The 27435-nt window shown below is 52.0% G+C and overlaps 2 protein-coding genes across 2 annotated transcripts; one reads left to right on the top strand and one right to left on the bottom strand.

The window, feature by feature from the left end:
- Positions 1–5443: 5443 nt before the first annotated feature.
- Positions 5444–6379, top strand: LOC309685619 (olfactory receptor 14C36-like; the record flags this gene model as incomplete). The annotated part of the gene is made up of 1 exon (XM_082501357.1): positions 5444–6379. One exon carries the CDS (start codon positions 5444–5446, stop codon positions 6377–6379), a length of 936 nt encoding a protein of 311 aa, XP_082357483.1.
- An 8357-nt stretch (positions 6380–14736) lies between these two features.
- LOC309685618 (olfactory receptor 14I1-like) lies at positions 14737–18430 on the bottom strand (the record flags this gene model as incomplete). The annotated part of the gene is made up of 2 exons (XM_082501356.1): positions 14737–15383; positions 18112–18430. 2 exons carry the CDS (start codon positions 18428–18430, stop codon positions 14737–14739), a joined length of 966 nt encoding a protein of 321 aa, XP_082357482.1.
- Between the last annotated feature and the right edge of the window lie 9005 nt (positions 18431–27435).

Below are 27435 nucleotides of genomic sequence, written 5' to 3'. Positions count from 1 at the left end.
CCAATTAATGTGCTGCATTTAAGTGAGTTTCCATACCTGGAGCAGCTTTGCACAATGTCTGCTCAAAGAGGAGAAATAGCTCAGCCTGCAGTTTGAAATGGGTGAAGCTGGGGGCAATAAATGTGTTGCTTCAGATAATATTTGGTACGCATAAAATACAAAAAGGTTGTGAAGGTGAATGGGCAGGAAAGAAACGGAAAACTGGTCACCCAGTGGAGCTCTGCAAGAGGAGGATGGAGCTGTACATAACATGAGGCCATGCAAGTGGGATCAGCATGAAGAGAAGACAACTTTTGTAGGGAAGATGTTGCAAGGGAGTACCTTGACACCTTGACTTCGCCCAACTGCAAAACAGAGTTTGGGCATAGGGCAGAAGTGACGGGCAGAGGTGTCCTGTGCTAAAAGGACTTCTCTGAGAGAAGGCTTGTGGGATTTTCGTTGCAGAGATTTGAGGCAGTCCTTTCAAGATCTAAGGTGGCTGAGCTTTGGAAAGAAGGAAGAATCAGAATGCATCTGAAGGATAGTTTGGAATTAGTTGTACTATCTTTTCTCTCTCCTATAATGTAAAGATTACAATAGTGTCCTTAAGTCATCCATGCTCCATATCTTTGTTCCCTCCTTTTATGAAGAGAGGGAGGTGGAATAGGGGAGTAGTTTCTCAGGCCAACGGATAGATCCCAGGTTAGTGAAAGGGCACAAAGGCAGGCAAATCGGTGATCACACCAGAAGATTACCTGCGTTTCCATTCTCGGAAGTCCGAGCTGTGCAGCAGAGAGCTCAGAGCTGCCTTCATCTGCCCCGCATTCCAGCATGGAAAATGAAACTAATCTAGTCCAAAGGTTGGGTTTGATTCTCTTCACATCCTAAAGTACCACATGGGGCCGGAGACAGGCAGGACACTGAAAGAGGAATCACACTTCCCCACTTCCCTGGACAAAATCTTAGGTGCTTGTGGGAATCTCAGGAGGCATGGCATACTGATTTCTGGGTTTAACGAGCTGGTCAAATGCCTTGTCCTCGTGTCTGTAATGGTGGCTTCGATGTTGGGCTCTCGTGTGCAGAGTCTGCACAGGGACGCTGCTGTGTCTTGAGCAACCTGCTTGACCTCAGAACTAGCCCTGCTTGGAACTAAAGGTCGAAGTAGAGACCCACTGATCACAGGACAGTTCCACCCTGAATTGTCCCATGAGCATCTGCTGTAGCCACCCTCACATCCAGGCTCAGGGAAGGGCTGTAGGGAAAGGGTCTGTTGGGGTCTCTGGTCCAGCCTCCCACCAAAGGGTGGGAAATCGCCAACCTCAGACTCTGGTCAGCTGTGACTGTGGAGCTGAAACCTGAAAACCTCCAAACATGGAGATCAAAGATCCTCTGGGAGGGTCCCGCTGCGGTGCAGCACCACCCTCCTACTCAGTTTTCACTCTTATGTCCTCCAGGTCATTATAAACATTTCAAACAGGGCATATTACGATATCGACCCCTGCAGAACCCTACTGGTGAGATACCTCCAGGCACAGTACCATGCAGGAACCACGTGCCTCCAAGCCCAGCAGTTCAGCTGTTTTTTTACCCACCTGCTTATCTACCCATGCAGATTCTACTGTCCTCAGTTAGAAACAAGGTGGGGGTGATGCTGAATGCCCTTCTGACTTCCCAGTAAAAGTTACCGCTCTCTCTGCCCAGCAATCCTGTCCTTTCAGCACAGAAAGCAAAGAGGATGGCCAGGTGCGATCTGCTTTGGGTAAAACCCGTCACCTTCTGTTTCAAACACACAGAAAAAGGCCCTGAGTGGACATGCTCTGGGGCACAGCCTTCAGCTCTCCTGCTAATCCTTTGGGGCATGCACTTTTTGGGCGCTGCCAGTGAGCAGACAATACCCCCAGTCTCTGTGATCTTCCAAATCACAGAGTGACCACTGTGACACTGGCTGCCCCCTCAGCTCCCTCAGCTTCCGCCCCTCCTGTCCATAGACTGGTAAGGATTGTGTTTGCTCGAGGACTTGACCCCAGTCGTTGCTGGTGGTTCTCCTGCAGGTTCCATCCTTGAGCCCGAGGCCTGGGAGACCTTGCTGGGGCAGACTGAGGCAAAAAGGACATGGGGTATTTCAGATCTATCAGCACCAGTTCTTATGAAACTCAGCAGTGGCCACGCAGTGGCTTTGTTTCTCCTTGAACTGTTCCTGAAGGAGTAAACACTCATTCTGGTGCCCTTGAATTGCCTTTCGGGGTTAGATTGAATTGTGCTCTGGACTATAGCAGAGCTTGGAGGAGGCTGTCCTTGAAGACCAGCTGGAATGAGCTCTGCCACCATGTCACAGCTCTGTCTACCACAGGAACGGCTCCAGCTCGTCCTTTCTGTGCCCCTGGCTGAGATCATTGCTGCACGTTTGGGCTGAAGCCCCCCAGCTGTGGCACCAGGCAAGCGGTGACTTGCCATAAGGAATCCTGGTGTGCAAAGCCCTGTGTGTGCTATTGATGGGACAAGAAGAGGGGGTACTCATGGCCAGCTCTTCTTCTGCTGGGAGAAAGGACACAGCTGGAAGTAAGTGTCTCTGCCCAGCTGAGGGAGGGAACATCAGGGATTGCATCAGGCTGTTTTCCAGCGGGTTCCCCTGGAGCCCCAGGGACACCTCCAGGGAGCCCAGAGGGGACAGAGAGAGTGCCACCGTGGGCTGGTCCTCTGCTGCTGAGCTGGGCCGGGCTGCTGGGATGGAGGGAGCTCCTGGCAAGCGGGCAGCACTGCAGAGAGACAGCTCTGCCCAGAAGCAGCTCCTCTGCACAGCGCAGCAGGGCTGAGGGCACTGCCTGCAGGCAGCGAGGGCAGAGCAGAGTGTTCACCAGGGGAGGCATCTCCACAGCCCTCGGCACAGTAAGTCTCTGGCTGCGGGGCAGTGCAGCTGCAGCTCCTGGCACCATCTACAGCTGGCACCTTCCATGGTTGGGGCAAAGGAGAAGGACGTGCTCCAGAGCAGGGCTTCCCTGCCCCACCAGCAGAGGCACAGGGCACGATGGCTGCCTGCTCCTGGGTACGTCTGCAGGAGGTGACACTGGGTGTGCAGGCAGGGGTGGGCAGAGCTGTCCTTGCCAGCAGGGTCCCTGCACCCCGGGGGCTGTGTGCCGGGGCAGGGGCTCTGCCGCCTGCTAGGGTATGCTCTCAGCCTGCCCGGGGAGCTCCCACGGCACTGTGGGGAGAAGCTGTGGGTGGAAGGAGTGACCGCCAGTGAGGCAGATTACTTCTGCTTTTGCAAGGGAACTGCAGGTTTGAGGACTGCTCCCAGCTCCAGATCACCCCAAGGACATTTGCAGAGGGTTCTTTTGAAAAACAATGTCAAGGAACTATTCACCTGCAGGGGAACAAGTCTGTGCTGTGAGTTTTCTCCTCTTGGTCGGCTGGATGGGCAGGGAGAGATGGGAATGGATTTCTCCACCGTGCACAAGGCTCTGAGACCCCATTTGTTGATAGGACTTGTCTGAGGTTCTCATTAACCCCTGCACACGAAGATGTCCCTGGGCAGTGCCCTGATGCCAGGAGGGGTCTGCAGGGCAGAGCTGTGCACGCAGCAGGCGGAATGGGGTCTGTGAGCATGAAGAGGGAGGAGATATGGGGAGAGAGAAACAGGTCCTGGCCAAGACAAGCTCCAGGTAAGAGAGTCATGGGCAGGGAGGAAGAGAGGCGGGCTCCCAGAAATGCTGTGGGAAGGGGGATACAGGCATCTCCCTGCCCTCCCCGACAGTGCAGATGCCTTCCCTGGAGCAACCCCTGGTCCCCTCGCTCACACAGCAGAGCCTCTGCCCTTCGTGTCATGCGGGTTTGGTCATGAGTTGCCTTTCCAGCAACCTGACCACCACAGAGGAGATATGCTCAAGTGTCCGACTGTGTCTCCCTCACCTGCCTGCCCTGGCAGAGGTACTTTGGCATTCCCTCTTCTCCCGTCTGCCCTTGTTCTTACTGTTACACTCCCTGGTGGGGGGGGCTAAGGATTGAAGCGCAGCTGAGACACCAACACTGCACGTACTTTCGTGCACGTATGTCCATGGAGGAAAAGCAGCCAACTTGCATCCTGTCTGCCTTTGGCGCTCTGGGAATCACAGTGTATGCGGCTGGAATGACCTGATCGTGCCTTCAGGATAAGCAAATTTAAGATAAGTGATTCTTTGTTTGAGGGGTCCTGCTGGGCTGCAGGCTGCCCTCCAGAAGGACACAGTTCTCCCACGGCATCTCTGTGTTATCTAGCAGTCCCACAGAGAAGACATCGTGGTGCTAAAGCCATGGAAACGCTGCTGGGCAGCTGTCTGTGGGCAGCTGTAATGAGCCCTCTGTGTCCATGGCTGGGAGGGCAGAGCTGAGGTCTTCCTCAGGTACGATTAGAGGGGCTGAGGGCTTTAGAGAGATGCACTTAGAAGGCACATTCCTCTGCTCTCGCCAGTGCCACAGAATTGTAGACTCCTAGAATGGTGTGGTTGGAAGGGGCCTTTACGGGTCACCTAGTCAACCCCCTGCAATGACAGCCCGTTTGTGTCTCAGGACCCACAAAGTGCAGCAGAATTTCTGTCTTAAAAACACTCCTAAGGTGTGTTGGGGCAACTAAAACAGTACGAACACAACAACATCCCCACAGCTCTGCTCTGCAGCCAGGTGCATTGGAAGCCACAATGCTGAACAGCTCTTTGCTATCAAAAGTGGATTTAATCTGAGATCACCCCAAGTTCCTATTTTCCTTTTGCTGTAGGGCGGGTCTGAGTCCTGCAGAGCCAACAGCAGAACCTCCTGTTCTCTGGGGCACCCTCAGACAGCACCAATCTCAGATCACAAAAGGTCTTCCTGGAAAGGTAAAAGTGGTTTGGGGGTGTTTTATGAGAAATTGAATAGATTATACTCAGAGAATTCCAGCTCTGGAGCCCCAAACAAAAGAAGGACATGGGCCTGTTGGAGTGGGTCCAGAGGATGGCCACAAAGATGATCAGAGGGCTGGAGGCCCTCTCCGATTAGGACAGGCTGGGAGAGTTAGAGTTTCTCAGCCTGGAGAAGAGAAGGCACCAGGGAGAACTTATTGTGGCCCTCCAGTAACTAAAGGGGCTACAGGAGAGCTGGGGAAGGACATTTTACAAGGGCATGTAGACATAGGCTGAGGGGGAATGGCTTTCAACTGGAAGAAGGTAGATTTATATTAGGAAGAAATTTTTCACTTTTATGGTGTTAAGGCACTGGAATAGGTGTCCCAAAGAAGTTGCGGAAGCTCCAACCCTGGAGGTGTTCAAGGCCAGGCTGGATGGAGCTTTGAGCAACCTGGTGTGGTTGGAGGTGTCCCTGCCCATGGCAAGGGGGTTGCAACTCAGTGATCTTCAAGGTCCCTTGCAACCTAAACCATTCTATGATTCTATGAATTCTACCCTAACTTGTCACTGTCTTTACATTTTGAAAAGGTCCCTGTGCCCAGAAGAAGAAAATGCCCAATGGCAGCTCCATCACCCACTTCCTCCTCCTGGCATTCGCAGACACACAGGAGCTGCAGCTCTTGACCTTCTGGCTCTTCCTGGGCATCTACCTGGCTGCCCTCCTGGGAAACGGCCTCATCATCACCACCATCGCCTGCGACCACTGCCTCCACACCCCCATGTACTTTTTCCTCCTCAACCTCTCTGTTCTTGATCTGGGCTCCATCTCCACCACTGTTCCCAAAGCTATGGCCAATTCCCTCTGGGACATCAGGGCTATCTCCTACGCAGGATGTGCTGCACAGGTATTTCTGCTTTTCTTCTTGCTCGGAGCAGAGTTTTCTCTTCTCACAGTCATGGCCTATGACCGCTACGTTGCCATCTGCCATCCCCTGCACTACGGGACCCTCCTGGGCAGCAGAGCTTGTGTCCGCATGGCAGCAGCTGCCTGGGGGAGTGGGTTCCTCAGTTCTCTCCTGCACACGGCCAATACATTTTCACTGCCCCTCTGCCAGGGCAATGCTCTCAATCAGTTCTTCTGTGAAATCCCCCACATCCTCAGGCTCTCCTGCTCACACTCCTACCTCAGGGAAGTTGGGCTTCTTGTGGTTAGTTCCTGTTTAGCATTGGGGTGTTTTGTTTTCATTGTGGTGTCCTATGTGCAGATCTTCAGGGCGGTGCTGAGGATCCCCTCTGAGCAGGGACGGCACAAAGCCTTTTCCACGTGCCTCCCTCACCTGGCTGTGGTCTCCCTCTTTATCAGCACTGGAGTGTTTGCCCACCTGAAGCCCCCCACCATCTCCTCCCCATCTCTGGACCTGGTGGTGTCATTTCTGTACTCGGTGGTGACTCCAGCAGTGAACCCCCTCCTCTACAGCATGAGGAACCAGGAGCTCAAAGATTCCATTCAGAAACTGATTTCATGGTCACCTTCTAAGCAGCAATAAAATTACCATCTCTCTCCACAGATGACTCATAGGATGTTCTACGCCAGTCCTGAGCTCTCTTTCTTCTCTTCATTCTTATTTTCATTCTTACTTTTTTTTTTAGACTTTTCCTGCAGAAAGGTTTCGATGCCTTCCACTTCAAAAGAGGCATTAACCCACTATCTCTCCACTGGTGCCTCTGTAACAGTGTCTAACACCAGGTCAGGACTGAAACTCTCACAGCATCCCTATAACAAAATGGGATCTGCTTTGTGCTATGCAGAAACACTGGTCCTTTCTTCTAAAGCTGGTCTCAGGAGAAGGCCTGAGCAATGGCATCCCCAAAAGGACTGTTGCTTTTGGGTTCTTTTAGAGCTCGAGGATTGGATTTAGGACTCACTCGTCAGCCTGTAGTGACAGTGGAAGCAATGGCTGGTCACAACAGCCAAGGTTGTCACATACAAGCCGTGACAGACAACTTTATTCTCAAGGGGGAAATGGAGTTTCCTGGAGATCCCCTGGGCTCTCCACAAGCAGCATTTGCCTGGGGTGGGCACGGAATGGAGCCCCACAAAGTGAGAAATCACCCAAGATGCAGTCACCAAGTTGAGTGGTGCTGTTGACATGCCTGAGGGATGGGATGGCATCCAGAGGGACCTGGATAAGATGGAGAAGTGGGCCCATTTGAACCTCATGAAGTTCAACAAGGCCAAGTGCGGGGTCCTGCACATGGGTTGGGGCAACCTCCCATATCAGTATAGGTCGGGGGGATGAAGGGATTGAGAGCAGCCCCGCTGAGGAGGACCCGGGGGTATGGGGCAATGAAAAGCTGGACATGAGCCGACAATGTGCACTCACAGCCCAGAAATCCAGCCGTGTCCTGGGTTCCATCAAAAGAAGCATGGCCAGCAGGGAAAGGGAGGTGGTTCTGCCCCTCTATTCTGCTCTCGTGGGACCCCACATGGAGTGCTGCGTCCAGCTCTGGAGGCCTCAGCACAGGTGTCGTGGTTTAACCCCAGCCAGCAGCTAGGACCATGCACCCACTGGTGCAGTTCTCCCCCTTCCCCCAGGAGGAAAGGGAGAAGAGGGTGAAAAAGAGTGGAAAGGGAAATAAAACAAATAAGCAAACAAAAAAAAAACCAAACCCAAAGTCATGCGTTGAGGTAAAGAGAGTTTAATAGAACAATAACAGAAAAGGAAAACAACAACAGCAACAACAATATTACTACTGCTACTAATGACAATACAAGTCACTGTCACCACTCAGTGAATTGGTGCCTTCCCGAGCAGCGTTTGCACGTACCCGCCCCCTGGTTAAACCCATCCAAATACTGAGCATGACCTCTGTGGAATGGAATATTTCATTGCCCATTCCATCATTCTCTCTCGGCCCCTTTGAGCTTCTACGGAAAGCTGAAAGAAAAGTCCTTGAAAAATATGAACAACACCTGGCAACAACTAAAACAATATGCATTACTGACATTCTTTTCCTACCAAATCTGAAACACAGCAGCCACTGGAAAGAAAATTAGAGTTGTGGTCAAGGTCTCCATGTCCAAATGGTGGGCAGTGACGAGTGGTGTTCCTCAGAGGTCCATACTGGGTCTGGTGCTGTTTAACATCATTGTTGGTGACATGGATGTTGTGATGGAGTGCACCCTCAGCAAGTTTGCCAATGGCACCAAGCTGTGTGGAGCGGTCGACATTCTGGAGGGGAGGGATGCCATCCAGAGGGACCCGGACAGGCTTGAGAGGTGGGCCTGTGCAAACCTCGTGAAGTTCTACTATGCCAAGGGCAAGGTCCTGCATGTGGGTCAGGGCAATCCTGTGAACAAATCCAGGCTGGGTGAAGAATGGCTTGAGAGCAGCCCTGAGAAAAAGACTTGGAGGTGCTGGTGGATGAGAAGCTCAAGATGAGCTTGCAATGTGTGCTGGCAGCCCAAAAAGCCAACCGCATCATGGGCTGCATCACCAGCAGCATGGTGAGCAGGGCGAGGGAGGTGGTTCTGCCTCTCTACTCTCTCTGGGGAGACCCCGCAGTGCTTCATCCAGCTGCTGGGCCCCAGCATAAGGAGGACATGGATCTGTTGGAGTGGGAAAAGAGGAGGCCACGAAGGTGATCAGAGGGGTGGAACACCTCTGCTGTGAGGACAGGCTGAGAGAGTTGGGGTTGTTGAGCCTGGAGAAGACTCCGGGAGACCTTATAGCAGACCGAGTAGCTGAAGGGGGCCTAAAGGAAAGCTGGAGAGGGACTTTTTACAAGTGGTAGTTGTGGAGCTGGAGCTGGTGGACAGTCAAGGTAGGCCAAAGCATCTCAGCTGAGACAACTGATTTCTCTCCCTCCGGGAGAAAAGGAAGCCTGGACAATTGCACCCAAGCTGTCCATCGCTGGAGGAGGATGGGCAAGGAGTGGGTGCGGATGTTGCAGAGTCTGCTTGGAGATGTTCCCGTAACCCAGACCCCTTCAAAAGAGCACGCCGTTCACTTTGTCTCTTTGCTTCCCTCTGTGAATGGAGGGAGCTCGTGACCTTAGCGTGTGACTCGCTGTGAGCCCATGTGAACCGAGTCCAGGGCAGGGAGTGCTTTGGTGTTCGTGGGATCCCAGTTTGGCACAAAAATGTGTTTTCCTTTGGTCTAAGGCTATCCACTGTGGAGAGTGGACTTCAGCGGAGGTAAGGTGGACTTAATGTACAGCAGAGGAGTGTATTTTGCATTTTGTATATTGTATTTTTCTATTCAACCATGCCTTCCTTTGGGCTTGTTTTTGGGCTACAAAGAAAATTCTGTGTGTGGGTGCAGTTCATTCCCCAAGTGAAACAGGTGGAAACTGGTGCCAAAGGGCTGAAACCTGCAACTCCAGAGTGTAGCAGAGAAAGCTCAGATTTGAGGAAAGGTGCTGTAAGTCCCAGGTGGCTGATGAGAGAAAGGCGGGGTTGGAGGTGGGGACAAAGGCTGCCCACAGAGTGTCTGACATACAGGGTCTTGACTGCCCTACTCAGTCAGACTCCGTTTGGAGAGGTCCAGTTTCAGTGTCATTTGGAAATTGCTGATATCAATGAAGACAGACACATGAATGAAGCAGACAAATAAAGAAACAGAAAGAAAAATAAATCCTTTCTTCTTGTTGTTTACTATTGAAACCTTTCCTCTTCTGAAATCCCTTTAATTAACTACAGCAGAATTGTATAATAAGAAAATTATGCCCAGAGCCATTGCTCGTTATGGCATTTTGCATGTTAATGAGCCCTCTGGTGCCCAGTTCCTGAACTGCAGGTACTGAGGGTGGATTGAAGTGGTCTCTAGAGCAGTGCAAGTCAGCCTCCAAGGTTCTGAGGGCGTCAGCGGTCCCCACTGAGGGCCATCCCTGACTGTCCCTGAAGCAGAAAGCCAGAGGCACTGCTTCCAGTTGGAAATGAAATGTGAAAGTGTCTGTGAAAGCCCTTGCCGTGTCTCATCAAGCAGGATATTCAAGCGCTGACCCCCACACCCTGGCAATGGGGACTCCTTCCTTCAAGGGATGCTCAGGGCTCTTCCTTGGAGCAGTGAGATGAGGGGGTTTATGTAGGAAACGTCTCGGGCTGTCTGGAGGGTGGGGGAGGAGGCAGCAAAGCAGTGTGTATGTGAGGAACTGGAGTGCTCTCAGGGGCTCCAGTGGAAGAGTCCACAGCCATAGTGGAAAGGACAAGGATTTCAGTTCTGTTGGGGGAGCAGGGGCATCCTGACCACAGGCTGTCCTACACTTTCCTCTGCCTGTGCCCATTTCTCTGCAGATTTCAACCACCACCCCTGCTTCCCCACCTCACTCCCACCCCGTGCTGGCCCAAGCTTTACTCATGACTCTCTGTCTTCACTAATTCTTCAAACACAAAGCCATGTTTTTCTGAGCTTTTGCTAATGAGTTCCCCATAACCTGTGCAGCTTCTTCGAAAGCCCTCCTAATGCTCATCTCTCTCCAGAGATGGAGCCACAAGAGGGAACCCCACCCCTGAGCCTTCCATCCTGTCTGTTCTGAGAACTATGTGCCCATCCATTGCAGCATCACAAACTGTTTCATTTCTTCTACTGCACCTTCGCAGTGACTCCATCGCTGTCAATGGCAGGGGCTGTGCGGCTGGGTAGCAACTCCACAGGAAAAGCTCTGGTGGTCCTGGGGTTTCATTTGGTAAAACAGGAGCCATCAGTAAAGACAGCCAACAGCATCCTTTGCTTCTCTTGTCATTCCCTGAAATCACAAGTGCTTCTCTTTTATTCTCCTTATACCCTCCCAAAAGAACAGCCCACCTGTGCTGGTTTGAGGTGAAACAGAACCCCTCTTCTGTTCAGCAACTTTACTTTGCAGCTGAGCCTCTTGGAACTAACTGAACTCTCTGAAATTAACAGCATATTGTGGTGACACTGTTCAGAGCAATGAAACCTGATTAGTTGTAATGTATGCCAAGGAATGGTCTGCAGAATTCTCTTTCTCATACTTATTGGTATAACCCCCAAGGCCAGCTGACTTGGTTCTTTGCCCCATTGGAGGGTCAGGAGCAGAAGAGCATAGAGGAGTCGCACCTGTCGGGAGGAGAGACCAGGACAGATGACCCCAAACTGACCATCAGGGTAATCCATCCCATCTGCCTCACACTCAGTATAAAAGCTGAGGGATCAAAGGGTCAGCTTTTTTTCTTTAGTGGCTGGTGTCCTCGGAGGACTCTGGTTGTTTGTTGGACTTTGATGCCTATCTGTGCATTCCTGAATGCAGTTCCCATCCGTCCCAGAGTTGAGCCTGGGACTTTCCCCAGGCCTGCTGTTGACGTGATTATCATCCTGGGAGCTTGATCCAGTTTAGTATGTATGTCATTATTTCTTTTTTATTTTATTATTAATATTGCATTAAAGTAGTTGACTTCCTGTTAAGTTCACAAGTCTCTTGCTCTCTCTTCTTCCTCTCCCTAGAGAGAGAGGTAGGGGATAGCATCTGTTGTTTGCTGCAGTGGCCAGTGTGGCCCAAAGCACGGTAAGAATAAGGAAACTGTACTGTTAGACTGAAGGCAGTCCTTGCTCCTGCACACGGAATTCCATCCACAAATAACTTGTGTTCATTTAATATTTGGTTGGCTGCCTCCAGGAATTGTCCCTGACACAAACTTGGCTCAACTCAAACAGCATTTTGTCTGGGAAGCCGTCTGAAGGAACAGCCTCATCCCAACTTTGTTCTGTGGTCTGTAAACTGAGGGACACTCTCTGCAGTCAAAGTGGAAGGTTTGTGGGTGATGGCGGTGACCATAATGACCCACCACGCAGCTTTTGGTCTGGCTCTCTGGATGCTCCGAACCAACAGAACTCTGAAGGGCAGTAAATCTGGAATTGGACTTTACAGACAACACGATGAAAATGCTTTATCTGGTTGGAGCAGGAAAATTTCTGTGAGTGTTTGCCCCTGTAGAGGCAGTATGGGAAGTGCACAGCATCAAATAGATGGTGCAGCTTGAGTGGTGTGAGTAGAATGGTAGAATCTAAGACTCATAGGATAGTTTAGATTGGAAAGGAAATTAAAGATCACCAAGTCCCACCCCCACTGCCCTGGGCAAGGACATGTCCCTCTAGATCAGATTGCTCCAAGCCCCGTGCAACGTGGCCTTGAACACCTCCAGGGATGGGGCAGCCACAGCTTCTCTGGGCAACCCGGGCCAGGGGCTCACCACCCTCATGCGAATTTTTTTTTTCCAAATATCTATTCTAAATCTCCCCTCTTCCAGTTTGAAAACATCCCCCCTCGTCCTACCCCTACATTTTTTTAACGTACTCTTTACCCTTGTGAAAAGTCCCTCCCCAGCTTTCCTGTAGCCCCCCTTCAGATACTGGAAGGCCGCTATATATCACTGACATAAAAACCCCAGCAGCTGTTATTCAAGAACACACCTACTTCCTGTACTTCTAAAAGGTGCTCTAGAGCTAAGCCATTCTATATTACCATTTTTGATAATAATTTGATTTCTTCCTCTAAGGCTGTCATACTGTCTGCCTCTTCATTAATGGCTTTTTCTAATTCTCTTGGCACATTTGCAGTAGCCCTTTCTAGTTTTGCGGTCCCTCACTGTGAGATAAAATCTATTACAGAGAGTTTGAACTCAGTGCCACATTAGCAAAGGCATTTATGAAAGGCAGGTCCTGCTTGACTAACCTGATCTCCTTCTACAACGTGGTCACACGCTCAGTGGATGAGGGAAAAGCTGTGGATGTTGTCTATCTGGACTTTAGTAAAGCCTTTGACACTGTTTCCCACAGCATTCTCCTGGAGAAACTGGCTGCTCATGGCTCGGATGGGCACACGCTTTGCTGAGTAAAAAAATGTCTGGAAGGCAGTGCCCAGAGAGTGGTGGTGATTGGAGTTAATTGCAGTTGGCGGGCGGTCAGGAGTGGTGTCCCCCAGGGCTCTGTGCTGGGGCCAGTCCTGTTTAACGTCTTTATCAATGATCGGGATGAGGGGATGGAGCGCACCCTCAGTCAGTTTGCGGATGACACTAAGCTGGGTGGGAGTGTTGATCTGCCTGAGGATAGGGAGGCTCTGCAGAGGGATTCGGACAGACTGGACCCATGGGCCAAGGCAGACTGTAGGAGTTTCAATGAGGCCAAGTGCTGCGTCTCACACTTTGGCTACAACAACCCCTGCCAATGCTACAGGCTTGGGGAGGAGTGGCTGGAAAGCTGCTCAGCAGAGAGGGACCTTTGTTGTTGGTTGATAGCGGCTGAACGTGAGCCAGCAGTGTGCCCAGGTGGCCAAGAAGCCCAATGGCATCCTGGAGTGTATGAGGACTAGTGTAGCCAGTAGGACCAGGGAGGTGATTTTCCCCCTGTACTGGGCACTGGGGAGGGCGCATCTTGAGTACTGTGTTCACTTTCGGCCCCCTCACCACAAAAAGGACATTGAGGCGCTGGAGCGTGTCCAGAGAAGGGCAATGAAACCGGTGAGGGGTCTGGAGCACATATCTTATGAGGAGCGGCTGGGGAAACTGGGGTTGTTTAGCCTGGAGAAAAGGAGGCAGATTGGAGACCTTATCGCTCTCTAAACATATCTAAAAGGAGGTTGCAGAGAGGTGGGGGTCCACCTGTTCTGTCAGGTAACGGGTGTTAGAACAAGAGGAAATGGCTTCAAGTTGCGCTAAGGGAAGTTTCGACTGGATATTAAGAATAATTTCTTTACTGAAAGGGTCATCAGGCATTGGAATGCGTTACCCAGGGCAGTGGTGGAGTCCCCATCCCTGCAGGTGTTTAAGGGTTGTGTAGTTATAGTGCTGAGGGACATGGTTTAGTGGTGGGCTTGTCTGTGTTAAGTTAATGATTAGACTATGTGATCTTACAGGTCTTCTCCAATCTAGGAAATTCCGTGATAGTGCGATTCTGTGATGATGGCGCTGGGACACCTTCCCCGGGGTGTCCAGTGAGCACAGGCACAGCCCAGACCCTGCTCTGCTGGTCCCTCATGTCTCTCGCAGGAGCCCGGCTGTGCCAGGACACTGCTATGTGCCCCCACCCTGCACACTCCCCCACTTCAGCTCTTCCCTGAGGTTTTCCTCTCTGGGGCACTTGCCAGCCCTGCCAGCCCACACCCTCCCTGAATCCGGCCACCTCCTGCTCTCTCCCAGCACAGACCAGCAGAGCAGCCTCATTGGCAATGGTCCAGCCAGCCTTCATGCTGAGGAGATATCCACCCCAGGCAGCTTGCAGCCCCCCATGCCAAATATCCTTCCAGGATGGCATGAGAGAATTGGCCCAGGGCACCCTCAGGAAGGTCCTTTGGCCCCAGGGACAGGGCAGCCTGCCGTGAGCTGTCCCACCAGAGCAAAGGGTTCCTCTTGCCATGGCTGCCCTGCACACACACGGTGCCCTGCTCTTCTCCCGCCACAGCCCATCTTCCCTCAGAGCCTTCTCCCGAGAGAGCTCATCCATGCTGGCCTGGCCAGCCGTTCCTGCACCCCTCTTCAGGCGTCCCACAGCCCCCGAGCTGGTGGTGCGGCTCTGCAGAGCTGGGGGCTGTGGTGCCCAGGGCCATGCTGGTCAGGCTGGGAGGCAGACCCAGGTCGGGTGGCTCCTGCCCCCTTCACCTCAGCACACAGACGTGGCCCCTGCACCTCCAGAGAAGTTCTCGGGAAAAGGATCTCAGACAAACAAGTCAGTGTAGGGTCCTTCAGTTTTTTAAAAACAAAGAGAGAAGAGCTTCTTATTTACACAAAGTCTGTGGTTCTGACAACACAGACAGATCCTGACATAGCAATAGGATAAAGGAGAATTCTTCACTTTTATTGACAGCATTAACAAAACCCAGAAAAGCTAAAAACCAAATAAATGAAAGGAAAAAAAGTACTAAAGACAATCTGGGCCTGTAATGAGTTACATCATGTGTGATATGTAGAAGATGGGCAGTTCATTGCTGCTGCTGACAAGATACCAGTCATCAGTTTCCACAGGGCATCCTTGAGTTCCTGGTTCCTCATGCTGTAGATGAGAGGGTTCACTGCTGGAGGCACCACTGAGTACAGAAATGACACCAACAGGTCCAGAGATGGGGAGGAAATGGTGGGGGGCTTCAGGTAGGCAAACATGGCAGTGCTGTTAAACAGGGAGATCACAACCAGGTGAGGGAGGCACATGAAAAAGGCTTTGTGCCATCCCTGCTCCGAGGGGATCCTCAGCACAGCCCTCAAGATCTGCACATAGGAAAAGAGAATGAAAGCAAAAGCCCTGAATGCTAGTAAGACACTAAGCACCAGAAGCCCAACTTCCCTGAGGTAGTCTGAATGTGAGCAGGAGAGCTTGAGGATGTGGGGGATTTCACAGAAGAACTGGTGCAGGACATTGCCCTGGCAGAGGGGGAGTGAAAATGTATTGGCCATGTGCAGCACAGCATAGGGAAAAACACTGCCCCAGGCAGCTGCTGCCATGTGGACACAAGCTCTGCTGCCCAGGAGGGTCCCGTAGTGCAGGGGTTGGCAGATGGCAACGTAGCGGTCATAGGCCATGATGGTGAGAAAAGAAAACTCTGCTGAAATGTAAAAGACAAACAGCAAGGCCCGTGTAGCATATCCTGAATAAGAGATGACCCTGGTGTCCCAGAGGGAATTGGCCATGACTTTGGGGAGAGTGGTGGAGATGGAGCCCAGGTCAAGAACAGAGAGGTTGAAGAGGAAAAAGTACATGGGGGTACCAAGAAGACCGAGTGGATAAGGCCCTTTATAGACAGATTGGAGTAGGCTCACATTCACAAGCCCTGGTCCTCAGAGGGAACTTCAGCCACCCTGATAGCTGTTGGAAGGAAAGCAGAGCAGCGCATAGGCAATCCAGGAGGTTTCTGGAAATCATTAATGATTTCATCCTTCTCCAAGTGACAGCAGAGCCAATGAGGAGAGGTGCCATGCTGGACTTTGTCCTGACCAAGAAAGAGGGGCCCATGGGGAATGTCATGGTCGAGGGCAGCCTTGGCTGCAGTGACCTTGAGGTGGCAGAGTCTGGGATCTTTAAGGTGGCTAGGAGAGCACACAGTAAGCTCTCTATCCTGGACTTCAGGAGAGCAGACTTTGGCCTCTTCAGGGATCTGCTTGGTGAATTACATTGGGACAAAGCCCTGGAAGGAAGAGGGGCCCATGAAAGTTGGCTAATATCCAAGCGCTACCTCTGCCAAGCTCAGGAGCAATACATGCCGTCAAAGAGGAAGTCAGGCAAAGACAGGAGGAGGCCTGTGTGGATGACCAAGGAGCTCCTGGTCAATCTCAAAGAGACAAAGGAAGCCTAGAGAAGGTGGAAGCAAGGACAGGTAGCCTGGGAGGTATTTTCTGAGCAGCCAGGGATCAGGTTAGGAAAGCTAAAGCCCAGGTAGAGGTGAATCAGTCCAGGAGCATGAGGGGCAACAAGAAAGACTTCTATAGGTATGTGGGTGACAAAAGGAAGACTAGGGAACACGTGGGCGCACCCAGGAAGGAACCGGGAGACATGGTCACCCGGGACATGGAGAAGGCTGAGATACTCAACGACTTCTTTGCCTCAGTCTTCCCTGGAAAGGGCTCTAACACTGCCGTTGTCCTCTCCAAGGCACTTCCCAGCACTCACCAGCCCTCCCCAGCTCTGCCCACCTCCCCTGCCCTCTCCCCAGGACAACCCAGGCCAGCAGCCCAGTCTAGGCTGGCCCCACAGCACTGCCCGCCGCAGGCTGATGCAGAGCTCTGGGCACTCACCGCACAGCCCCAGATCCTCCCAAGGGCACAGCAGCTCCTGGGGGGCAGAAAAGGAGGTCAGCCTGCCCATCAGCCCCGGGGCTCATGGTTGTGCTGAGGGAATGAGGAAAAAGAGGCTGGTCACTCTCTGCCTCTCCGGAATTCATATTGTGCCTCATCCCCAGCCCTGACTGAATTTGCCCCCTTGTCTCCCCAGTCAGCCCCACGCCCCAGGACAGCACAGCAGTCCTGGCCCTGGGGTTCCCTCAGGCACCTCCTGTGTCTCCCACTCTCCCCTCCCTGTGCCTGATGAGTCCCTGCTGACTCCCTCGGCACTGCAGCGTCCTTGTGCGTGGACACATTGATTCAGTGCTTTATATTGGTGGACTTTACCTTTGAGGGTGTTTCACCTTCAGAGTCTCCATCTGTTCCAGCGCAAGGGCACGTGTCGAGTCCCTAATCCTGCCTCTCCTCCCCCTAAAAAATGCATTTCCAGAACATTCGGTATATGCCATAAGTCCTGTCATACATGAAGAAGACTGAGGAGATAATGGGAGCTCATGGACCATCTCCCCTTCCACTGGGCACCAAGAAGAGTGCTTTTAAATCCAGAATATTTGGTGCAGTGGAACCCAATAGTACCGTGAGCTTAGCTCCAGAAACATTGAAAACACAAGGAGAAGAGATTCATTAAAATATTGATTCCTTGAATATGTTCTTGGAAGGTACTTTGGAGGAACAGCCCATCCTTCAGGCACGGCACTTGGGAGGTGCCCTTTTATTAAAGAGCTGTTATCTGTGCAAGGGTCAGACACAGTAGGATCAAGCCTCAAAACAAGCAGCGTAAACTCAGAAAAACATCTATAACCAGGATTATCACAAGAGAAAAAAGCAGACTCACAGCCTAAGATAAGCCTTTGGCAATGTGCGGAGAAGGGGCAGCAGGTTATTGTCAGTGAAACAATGTCCATTGGGCCAGTTTCCACAGGGCATCCTTGAGCTCCTGGTTCCTCATGCTGTAGATGAAAGGGTTCACTGCTGGAGGCACCACCGAGTACAACACTGCCACTACTGGGTCCAGAGATGGGGAGGAGATGGAGGGGGGCTTCAGGTGGGCAAACACTCCAGTGCTGATAAAGAGGGAGACCACAGCCAGGTGAGGGAAGCATGTGGAAAAGGCTTTGTGCCGTCCCTGCTGTGAGGGGATCCTCAGCACCACCCTCAGGATCTGCACATAGGACACCACAATGAAAACAAAACACCCAAAGGCTAAACAGGCACTAACCACAATCAGCCCAACTTCCCTGATGTAGGAGTGTGAGCAGGAAAGCTTGAGGATGTGGGGGATTTCACAGAAGAACTGGTGCAGGGCATTGCCCTGGCAGAGGGGCAGTGAGAATGTATTGGCCGTGTGCAGGAGAGAATTGAGAAACCCACTGCCCCAGGCAGCTGCTGCCATGCGGACACAAGCTCTGCTGCCCAGGAGGGTCCCGTAGTGCAGGGGATGGCAGATGGCAACGTAGCGGTCATAGGCCATGACTGTGAGAAGAGAAAAATCTGCACCAAACAAGAAGGAAAAAAAAAAGACCTGTGCAGCACATCCTGCATAGGAAATGTCCCTGGTGTCCCAGAGGGAATTAGCCATAGCTTTGGGGAGAGTGGTGGAGATGGAGCCCAGGTCAAGAACAGAGAGGTTGAGGAGGAAGAAGTACATGGGGGTGTGGAGGCGGTGGTCGCAGGCGATGGCGGTGATGATGAGGCCGTTTCCCAGGAGGGCAGCCAGGTAGATGCCCAGGAAGAGCCCGAAGGTCAAGAGCTGCAGCTCCCGAGTGTCTGAGAATGTCAGGAGGAGGAAGTGGGTGATGGAGCTGCTGTTGCACATTTGCTGCCTCTGGGCAGGGGGACCTGTTCAAGGAGGGAAACAGAGCAAGTCAATGCAGACTTCTGTAAGCAAAATCAAAGCCATTTTCGGTGGGCTCAGTCCCGGCTGCATACACTCCCTTCCTCACGTCCATGGCTGGAGCTCTATTTGGCGTTGGCTGCCTGTGCCGTGAGGAGCAGGGCGCTGCCCAGTGGCTGCCAAGGAGTCAGCCCTGCTCTGCAGCAGGGACTTCATAGGGAGAGTGGCGGCAGGAGCCAGTCCTGGTGTTCTGCTTTGGCTGATGAATCCACTTCTTACGCAGATGGGCTTCTCAACATCTGAACACCCACTGCTACGGAACAGGGATGGCCGAAGGCAGTTGGAGAGGTTTGGGGTATTTTAAAGCTCCCCCATCTCAGCTGGGCACTGTTCTGGGATGTCAGAAACCCTCAGCATTTCTGCTTCACTCCAGGAGAACAGAGTGAGTGCTGTGAGACATGAGGATTGCCTGGGGCAGAGAGCAGAGTCAGGGGAGATGGTTTGTCCCTCCATCTTGCACCGTCATGAGATGGAGGGGGATTACCCTCTTCTATTATGCAATCAGACACTGCTGAGAGCAGAAGGATCCATCTCAGACTATGAAATGTCTCACCCTTTCTCAAGGTCTCAGCAGCCCACCTCTAGCCAAGGACACCCACGGCTCATTTCACCCACCCAACAGCATTTCCTCAGTCACAGAGTCTCTGTGTTTCTCTGTGGGGCTTTCCGATAACACAAAGGTGCTATGGGACAGGTTGGCATCCTGGAGGGCAGCTCACAGCTTCCATAAACACCCAAAGGACTTACCCAATTTTGGGGATCTCAGTGAGAGATTTTGCAGGGGCTAAAGAGCAGGTGCCACAGATCCCGGTGAGACTGGAACAGGGATGCTGGTGCTGTCTGTAGCCCCCAGAGCTGGAAACCAAAGACACAGACTCAGGAAAGCTCCTTATCTCTACAGGGTCCCTCCTTTGATCTTTCATTTGAAAGTCCTCTTGGACATGTGCCACTGCCCACCCAGCCAACCAAGAGAAGAAACAGCAAAAGAAATTTAACTTCATATTAAGGGAACTCCATCTTGAAAAGTCCCTCCAGGAATGACCAGAGGTCATCTGGAGGTGTAAAGAGCCCTGACCCACACAGCACCCTCTTCAAAGCAGAAGGACCCTGCCCTGCCAGTAGTCACTCCTTCCACCCACAGCTTCTCCCCACAGCGTTGTGGGGAGCTGCCCTGGCAGGCGGAGAGCTGACCCTGGCAGGCGGCAGAGTCCCTGGCCCGGCACACAGCCCCCGGGGTGCAGGGACCCTGCTGGCAAGGACAGCCCTGCCAACCCCTGCCTGCACACCCACCTTCACAGTCCTTTGGCTGGTCCTGGGAGAAGGCAACAGTCATGCCCTGTGCCTCTGATGGTGAAGCAGGGAAGCCCAATCTAGAGAATGTCCTCTTCTTCCACAGCAGAGAAGTGTGAGCGTCCTCCTGAAAGATCCCACGGGCTGTGGGAGGTGCCAGCTGTTGGAGATCTCTCCAGCTACTGCAGCTGCTCTGCTTTGGGAAGAGTTCTCCCCCCACTCGCCCTCAGCATCCTCCCTCTCCAGACTGCCTTTAACCTCTCTCTGCCTCCCTGCTCTGCCCTCGCTGCCTGCAGGCAGTGCCCTCAGCCCTGCTGCGCTGTGCAGAGGAGCTGCTCCTGGGCAGAGCTGTCTCTCTGCAGCGCTGCCCGCTTGCCAGGAGCTCCCTCCGGCCCAGCAGCCCGGCCCAGCTCAGCAGCAGAGGACCAGCTGTGGCTTTCTCTGCCTCCTCCCCACACTGCCCCAATCCCTCGAGGTGTCCCTGCGCCTCCAGGGCTGACAGCTCCTCCAAGGCAGCGGGGTCTCTCCTGGGGAGCAGTGTTTGAAGCACAATGAAGTCATCACCGACTGTCCCTCTCTGAACCCTGGACAGACTGATCCCTGTGGTGGAAATTGCTCTGCCAGGGTGTGCAGACCTACAGGAGGTATCCGTGTTCCCCTCTGGAAACCCCCATTCCTGCCGCATTGCCAGGCAGAGCACGGAGGCAGTGACGGGCCGGGGATCATGCCCACTGGTGCAGGGCAGGGATGGAGCCAAGTCGATGAGGCATCTCAGCTCTCAGCAGTGTTCCTGAGGCCGGAGGGACATTCAGCTCCCCCTCTACTGGACTCTCTCCAACAGTTGCCTGTCTTTCTTGAACTTGGGTATTTAGAACTAGACACAGTATTCCAGATGCAGGGAGAGAGCAGAGGGGGAGGAAGACCTCCCTCCACCTGCTGCCCACGCTCTTTTGTAATGCACCCCAGGAGACCATAGGCCTTCTTGGCCACCAGGGCACATTGCTGGCTTATGGTCAACTTATTGTCCACCAGGACTCCCAGGTCCCTGTTAGCAAAGCTGCTTTGTAGCAAGTGAACCCCCAACCTTTACTGGTGCATGGGTTTTTTCCTCCACAGGTGCAGGACCCTACACTTACCCTTGAACTTTATTATGTTCCTCTCCACCCAGCTCTCCAGACTTTCCAGGTCTCGCTGACCGGCCTGCCATTTCCTGGGTCCTCCTTCTTGCCCTTTTTGAAGACTCGCGTGACTTTGGCTTTCCTCCAGTCCTCAGGCACCTCTCCTGTCCCCCTGACCTTTCAAAGATGATGGAGAGCACCTTCGCAATAACATGTGCCAGGTCCCTCAACACTCCTGGGAGTGACCCATCAGGGCGCTGGGTGTCAAGTTTGCCTAAATGATCTCTAACCCGATCTTCCTCGACCAAGGGAAAGTCTTCATTTTCTCAGATCCTTTTCTTCACTCCAGAGTCTGGGATTGCTGAGGGCTGGCCTTACCAGTAAAGACTGAAATAAAGAAGGTATCAGTAATTCTGCCTTCTCTGCATCCTCCGTCACCGGGGCACCCACCTCATTCAGTAGCAGGCCCACATTTTCCCCGGTCTGCCTTTTACTACTGATGTACTTGGAGAAGCCCTTCTTATTGTCCTTGACATCCCTGGCCAGGTTTATTTCCACGTGCGCTTCAGCCTTCCTCGTTGCACCCCTACATACTCTCACAATGTTTATATACTCCTCCCAAGTGGCCAGTCCCTTCTTCCACATTCTGTAAACTTCCCTCTTGCACCTGAGATTTTCCAGAAGGTCCTTGCTTATCCATGCAGATTTCCTGCCTCCTCTGTCTACTTTATTACTCATAGGGATGCACTGATGTTGAGCTTGGAGGAAGTGGAGCTTTTCTATTAACCAGCTCTCCTGCACCCCCCTTCCTGCTAGAGTCTTTGCCCATGGGATTCCTCCAAGTATGTCTTTGAAGAGGCCAAAGTCAGCTCTCCTGAAGTCCGGGCTTGGAATTCTACTTTTTGCCCTGCTTCTTCCACACAGGATCCAGAACTCCACCATCTCATGGTCACTGCAGCCAAGGCTACCCCCAGCCTTCACATCCCCAACTAGTCCTTCTTTATTTGTCAGTAATACGTCCAGCAGTGCACCTCTCCTCGTTGGTTTCCCCACCAACTGTGTCAGAAAGTTCTCATCAATGCTCTGCAGAAACCTCCAGGACTCTGTGTGCCTGGCTGTGTCTTTTCCCGCAAATATCGGGGTGGCTGACGTCCCCCGTGAGAACCAGGGCCTGTGACCAGGAGGCTATTTCCAGCTCTCTGTAGAAGGCCTCATCAACTTCCTCTTCCTGATCTGGTGGTCTGTAGTAAACACCCACAGCAGTGTCTCCCACATAGCCTGTCCCTTAATTCTTAACGATAAGCTCCCAACACGTTCTTCATCCAGCTGCAGGCAGAGCTCAAGACATTCCAGTTGCTCTGTCTTGTAGAAAGCAACTCCACCATCTCACCCTGCTGGCCTGTCTTTCCGAAACAGTACATAGCCGTCCGTGACAGCATTCCAGTCCTGCGAGCTATCCCACCATGTCTCTGTAATTGCAATGAGACCATGGCCCTGTGGCCATCATCCCCTCCGGATGGGTTTTGTGGAAAGGAAGGCTGGGACACTGTGTCAGGGTTTTCACTGAAGGAAGTATTGACCCAGAAGCCTCATCATTTTACTGCTGTCCTTTAGTCCTTGTACCATGCACATGTTGCTCAGACAAATGTCCTTCAACACATCTCCTCCCAGAAATGGAGGTAAGTATGCCAAAGAAAAAATTATCAGGGGATTTGTTGGGAAAGAGCACAGGATGGGCTCAAATATGTCTCCCTTAACTTGTCAATGTCTTCTCTTTCAGCAGTACGCCATGCCCAGAGTAGCTGTTCAATAGCAGCTCCATCACCCACTTCCTCCTCCTGGCATATGCAGACACTGGGGAGCTGCAGCTCTTGACCTTCGGGCTCTTCCTGGGCATCTACCTGGCTGCCCTCCTGGGAAATGGCTTCATCATCAGCGCCATCTCCTGCGACCACCGCCTCCACACCCCCATGTACTTCTTCCTCCTCAACCTCTCTGTTCTTGACCTGGGCTCCATCACCACTCTCCCCAAAGCCATGGCCAATTCTCTGTGGGACACAAGGGCCATCTCTTACTCAGGATGTGCTCTTCAGGTGTTTGGTTGTTTTTGTTTTTTTTTTTTTTTTCTGTGTTGCAGCAGGGTTTTCTCTTCTCACTGTCACGGCTTACAAACAGTACGTTGCCATCTGCCATCCCCTGCACTACGGGACCCTCCTGGGCAGCAGAGCTTGTGTCCGCATGGCAGCAGCTGCCTGGGGCAGTGTTTTTCCCTATGCTGTGCTGCACACGGCCAATGCATTTCACTGCCCCTCTGCCAGGGCAATGCCCTGCACCAGTTCTTCTGTGAAATCCCCCACATCCTCAAGCTCTCCTGCTCACACTCCTACCTCAGGGAAGTTGGGCTTCTTGTACTTAGTATCTGTTTAGCATTGGGATGTTTTGTTTTCATTGTGGTGTCCTATGTGCAGATCTTGAGGGCTGTGCTGAGGATCCCCTCTGAGCAGGGGCAGCACAAAGTCTTTTCCATGTTCCTCTCTCACCTCCTCATGGCCTCTGTTTGTCAGCACATCAGCGTTTACCCACCTGAAGCCCCTGTCTATCTCGCCTCCCTATCCCTTGACCTGGTGGTGTCAGTGCTGTACTCGGTGGTGCCTCCAGCAGTGAACCCCTCATCTACAGCATGAGGAACCAGGAGCTCAAGGATGCTCAGAAAAATGATGGTTGGATGTTTTTCAGAAGCAATAGATTGCCTGTTTTCTTCTGCACAGCATTCAGAGTGTAACTCATTACAGGCCCAGCCTGTCTTCTCAGGTTTTTGCTGTGTGTGTGTGTGTTTCTTTGTTTTTCTTGTTATAATGTTGTGCTCAGCAAAATTGTATTATTCTTCCCACATCTAATTCATTGACCCACTGTCCTGGTTCCGGCAAGGATGGGGTTAATTTCCAAGGAGCCGGCAGGGGAGGCACGTATTCCATACCACGTGACCCATGCCCCGCTATAAAAGGAGCTAGCCGGGGGGGGGGGGGGGGGGGGGGGGGGGGGGGGGGGAGTCAGTCGCCACTGGGGGTGGATTGCGGAGGTGCGGGTCCGGTCGGTGCGCTTTGCGGCGGTACTGTAGTCGCTTTCTTGTATTCCTTTACTGGTTTTATTCTTTTTCTTTCTTTCTTTTCTTTCTTTTTTCCCTTTGTCTGTTCTGTTAAATTATAATATTTCAACCCATGAGTTTTGCCCTTTTCTGCTGATTTTTCCCACGGCTGTGGGAGTCGAGTGAGTGGCTGTGTGGTTCTCTGTTGCTGGCTGAGGCCAAACCACGACAGTCCTTTTTGGCGCCCAACATGGGGCTCGAAGGGTTGTAATAACGACAGATCTGACCAGAGCTTGTTAAAACGGATTTCTTATATGTATTTCTCCTATTAGTTAAATAGTTGCCGTTTACAATGTTGCTTCGTTTATTTACATGGCTGTGTTATGTAAATTCTTATATGCTGTATGTACTCCCTGTGATGCTGTTTGTTATCTCAGGGAGAGGGATCAGGACTATAATTTTGCTGTCCTGTGCAATATCAGCTTATGATATGGCAACATCACTATTGAAGTGGCTTTGTTGGGGTTTCTATGTAGTATTGCTGTCCTGTCCATACCTTGGTTACCGTCTCTCAGAAGTTATCAATAATCACACCCAATCTATGGGAGAAACAGGGGGAGATACTTTCCCCAGCTCTTTTGCCTCCTTTTTCTCCTTTGGGTCAGGTATAACACCTCTTGAGAATTTTGAATATCCTTGGGAAGCTCAAACCAGCGTGTTCCTATTCCTATGTCTCCTGAATGTTTTTCAAGTCTTGTTTAGGGTAAAACAGCTGTTTAAGACTACCACTCAGAAATCTGTCCCAAGGCCAGATAGTCAGGGGTGGCATGGGATGTGGGAGAACATGGGCAGGTATCTAGAAAACTTCTCACCTCCAATGGTTTGGGACTTCACCCTTGAACAACTACAGGACCCTGATAAAGTAATAGAATATTTCAAAGGAAAATGCTGTGGCTATTCCAGAGAGGCACAACTTATGGCACTGTGTTGGGCCCTGGCCAGTATCTACCAAACACTGCTCAGTACTATGCAGGACCCTCAGGGGAAAGAGGGGAAAGCCAGACCAGCAGACAAGGAGGCTACTCCAACCCCGGTGGCAGACAAGGAGCCTACTCCAACTCCGGTGGCAGGCACTATGCCTACTCCAACTCTGGTGGCAGGCACTGAGCCTACTCCAACCCCGGTGGCAGGCACTATGCCTACTCCAACTCTGGTGGCAGACAATGAGGCTACTCTAACTCCAGTGGAAGGCACTGTGGCTACTCAAACCTGGTGACAGGCAATGCAGCCACTCAAACCCCAGTGGCAGGCACTGCAGCTGAACCGGACAACCAACCTGTGCCAGTATCGGTTGCTCCTATACAGAAGAAGAAATACACCAAGAAATCAGTTCGCATAGTAAAGGATGATGATGAACCAGGGCCATCAAAGGAACAGGAGGAAGAGACAGAACCAGAGGTAATAACCCGATCCCTGTCCCTGAGTGAGCTGCGAGATATGCGAAAAGATTTCAGTCGACTTCCTGGTGAGCACATTGTCACCTGGCTGCTCCGATGCTGGGATAACGGGGCCAGTAGCTTGGAATTAGAGGGCAGGGAAGCTAAGCAGCTGGGATCCTTGTCTAGGGAGGCAGGCATTGACAAGGCAATTGGGAAAAAGACACAAGCCCTCAGCCTCTGGAGGCGACTCCTGGCAGGTGTAAGGGAAAGGTATCCTTTCAGTGAAGATGTTGTATGTCGTCCAAGCAAGTGGACCACCATGGAAAAAGGTATCCAGTACCTAAGGGAATTAGCCGTACGAGAGATGATTTACTTTGACCCAGATAATGCGCAGTTACCCACAGATCCTGATGAAGTCCAGTGCACAAGGCCCATATGGCGGAAGTTTGTACGGAGCGCACCATCATCATATGCCAACTCCTTGGCAGTGATGGAATGGAGAGGTGAAGAGGGACCAACGGTGGATGAGGTGGCTGGACGACTCCGTCAATATGAAGAAAGCCTATCTTCCCCCCTCGTTTCAGCTGTGGAGAAACTGTCCCAGAAGGTCCAGCAACTTGAAGAGAGTATGTCCTACTCCCCACCTGTACAGGCCAGCATCTCAGCTATTAGGAGCAGGCGTTTCCCTACTCAAGAGGAAGAGTATAGGGGGTACACACAACGAGGCACCCTGTGGTTTTACCTGCGTGACCACGGAGAGGACATGAGGAGGTGGGATGGACAACCTACCTCAACACTACGGACACGGGTACGTGAGCTGCAAGGAAGAACAAACACAAAAGGGGATCCCTCCAGAAAAAGTGCAGCTCCTGTTTCCAGCAGACAGTTCCCCAGACAGAATAGAAGGCCTGATCTAACCTCCGATCCTCTTGAAGGGACTTCCAAATCATTTTTGCAACAAGTGAGTAACGTATACTATGATCAGGATTAGAGGGGCCCTGCCTCCAGCCAGGTGGGGGAAAGGGACAACCGGATTTATTGGACTGTGTGGATTCGATGGCCTGGCACATCTGAGCCACAGGAGTATAAGGCTCTGGTGGACACTGGTGCACAATGCACCTTAATAACATCAAATTACAGAGGAGCAGAACCCATTTGTATTTCTGGAGTGACAGGGGGATCCCAAGAGTTGACTGTACTGGAAGCTGAAGTAAGCCTAACTGGAAATGAGTGGCAAAAGCATCCCATTGCGACTGGCCCAGAGGCTCCATGCATCCTTGGCATAGACTATCTCAGGAGAGGATACTTCAAGGACCCAAAAGGATACCGGTGGGCTTTTGGCATAGCTGCCTTGGAGACAGAAGAAATTGAACAGTATCCACCTTGCCTGGTCTCTCAGAGGACCCCTCTGTGGTAGGGTTGTTGAGGGTCAAAGAACAACAGGTGCCGATTGCTACCACAACGGTGCATCGACGGCAATATCATACTAACCGAGACTCTGTGATTCCCATCCATAAGTTGATTCGTCAACTAGAGACTCAAGGAGTGATTAGCAAGACTCGCTCACCCTTTAACAGTCCCATATGGCCAGTGCGAAAATCTAATGGAGAGTGGAGGCTAACAGTGGATTATCGTGGCCTGAATGAAGTCACACCACCGCTGAGCGCTGCTGTGCCAGACATGCTAGAGCTTCAATACGAACTGGAGTCGAAGGCAGCCAAGTGGTATGCAACGACTGATATCGCCAATGCGTTCTTCTCAATCCCTTTGGTGGCAGAGTGCAGGCCACAGTTTGCTTTCACCTGGAGGGGTGTCCAGTACACCTGGAATCGACTGCCCCAGGGGTGGAAACACAGCCCCACCATTTGTCATGGACTGATCCAGACCACACTGGAACAGGGTGAAGCTCCAGAACATTTGCAGTACATTGACATCATTGTATGGGGCGACACAGCAGAAGAAGTTTTTGAGAAAGGGAATAAAATAGTTCAAATT

This window comes from Vanellus vanellus (assembly GCF_965231255.1).
Source record: "Vanellus vanellus genome assembly, contig: HAP1_SCAFFOLD_147, whole genome shotgun sequence".
Classification (NCBI taxonomy): domain Eukaryota; kingdom Metazoa; phylum Chordata; class Aves; order Charadriiformes; family Charadriidae; genus Vanellus; species Vanellus vanellus.
This window is presented reverse-complemented; position numbering and strand designations above follow the sequence as displayed.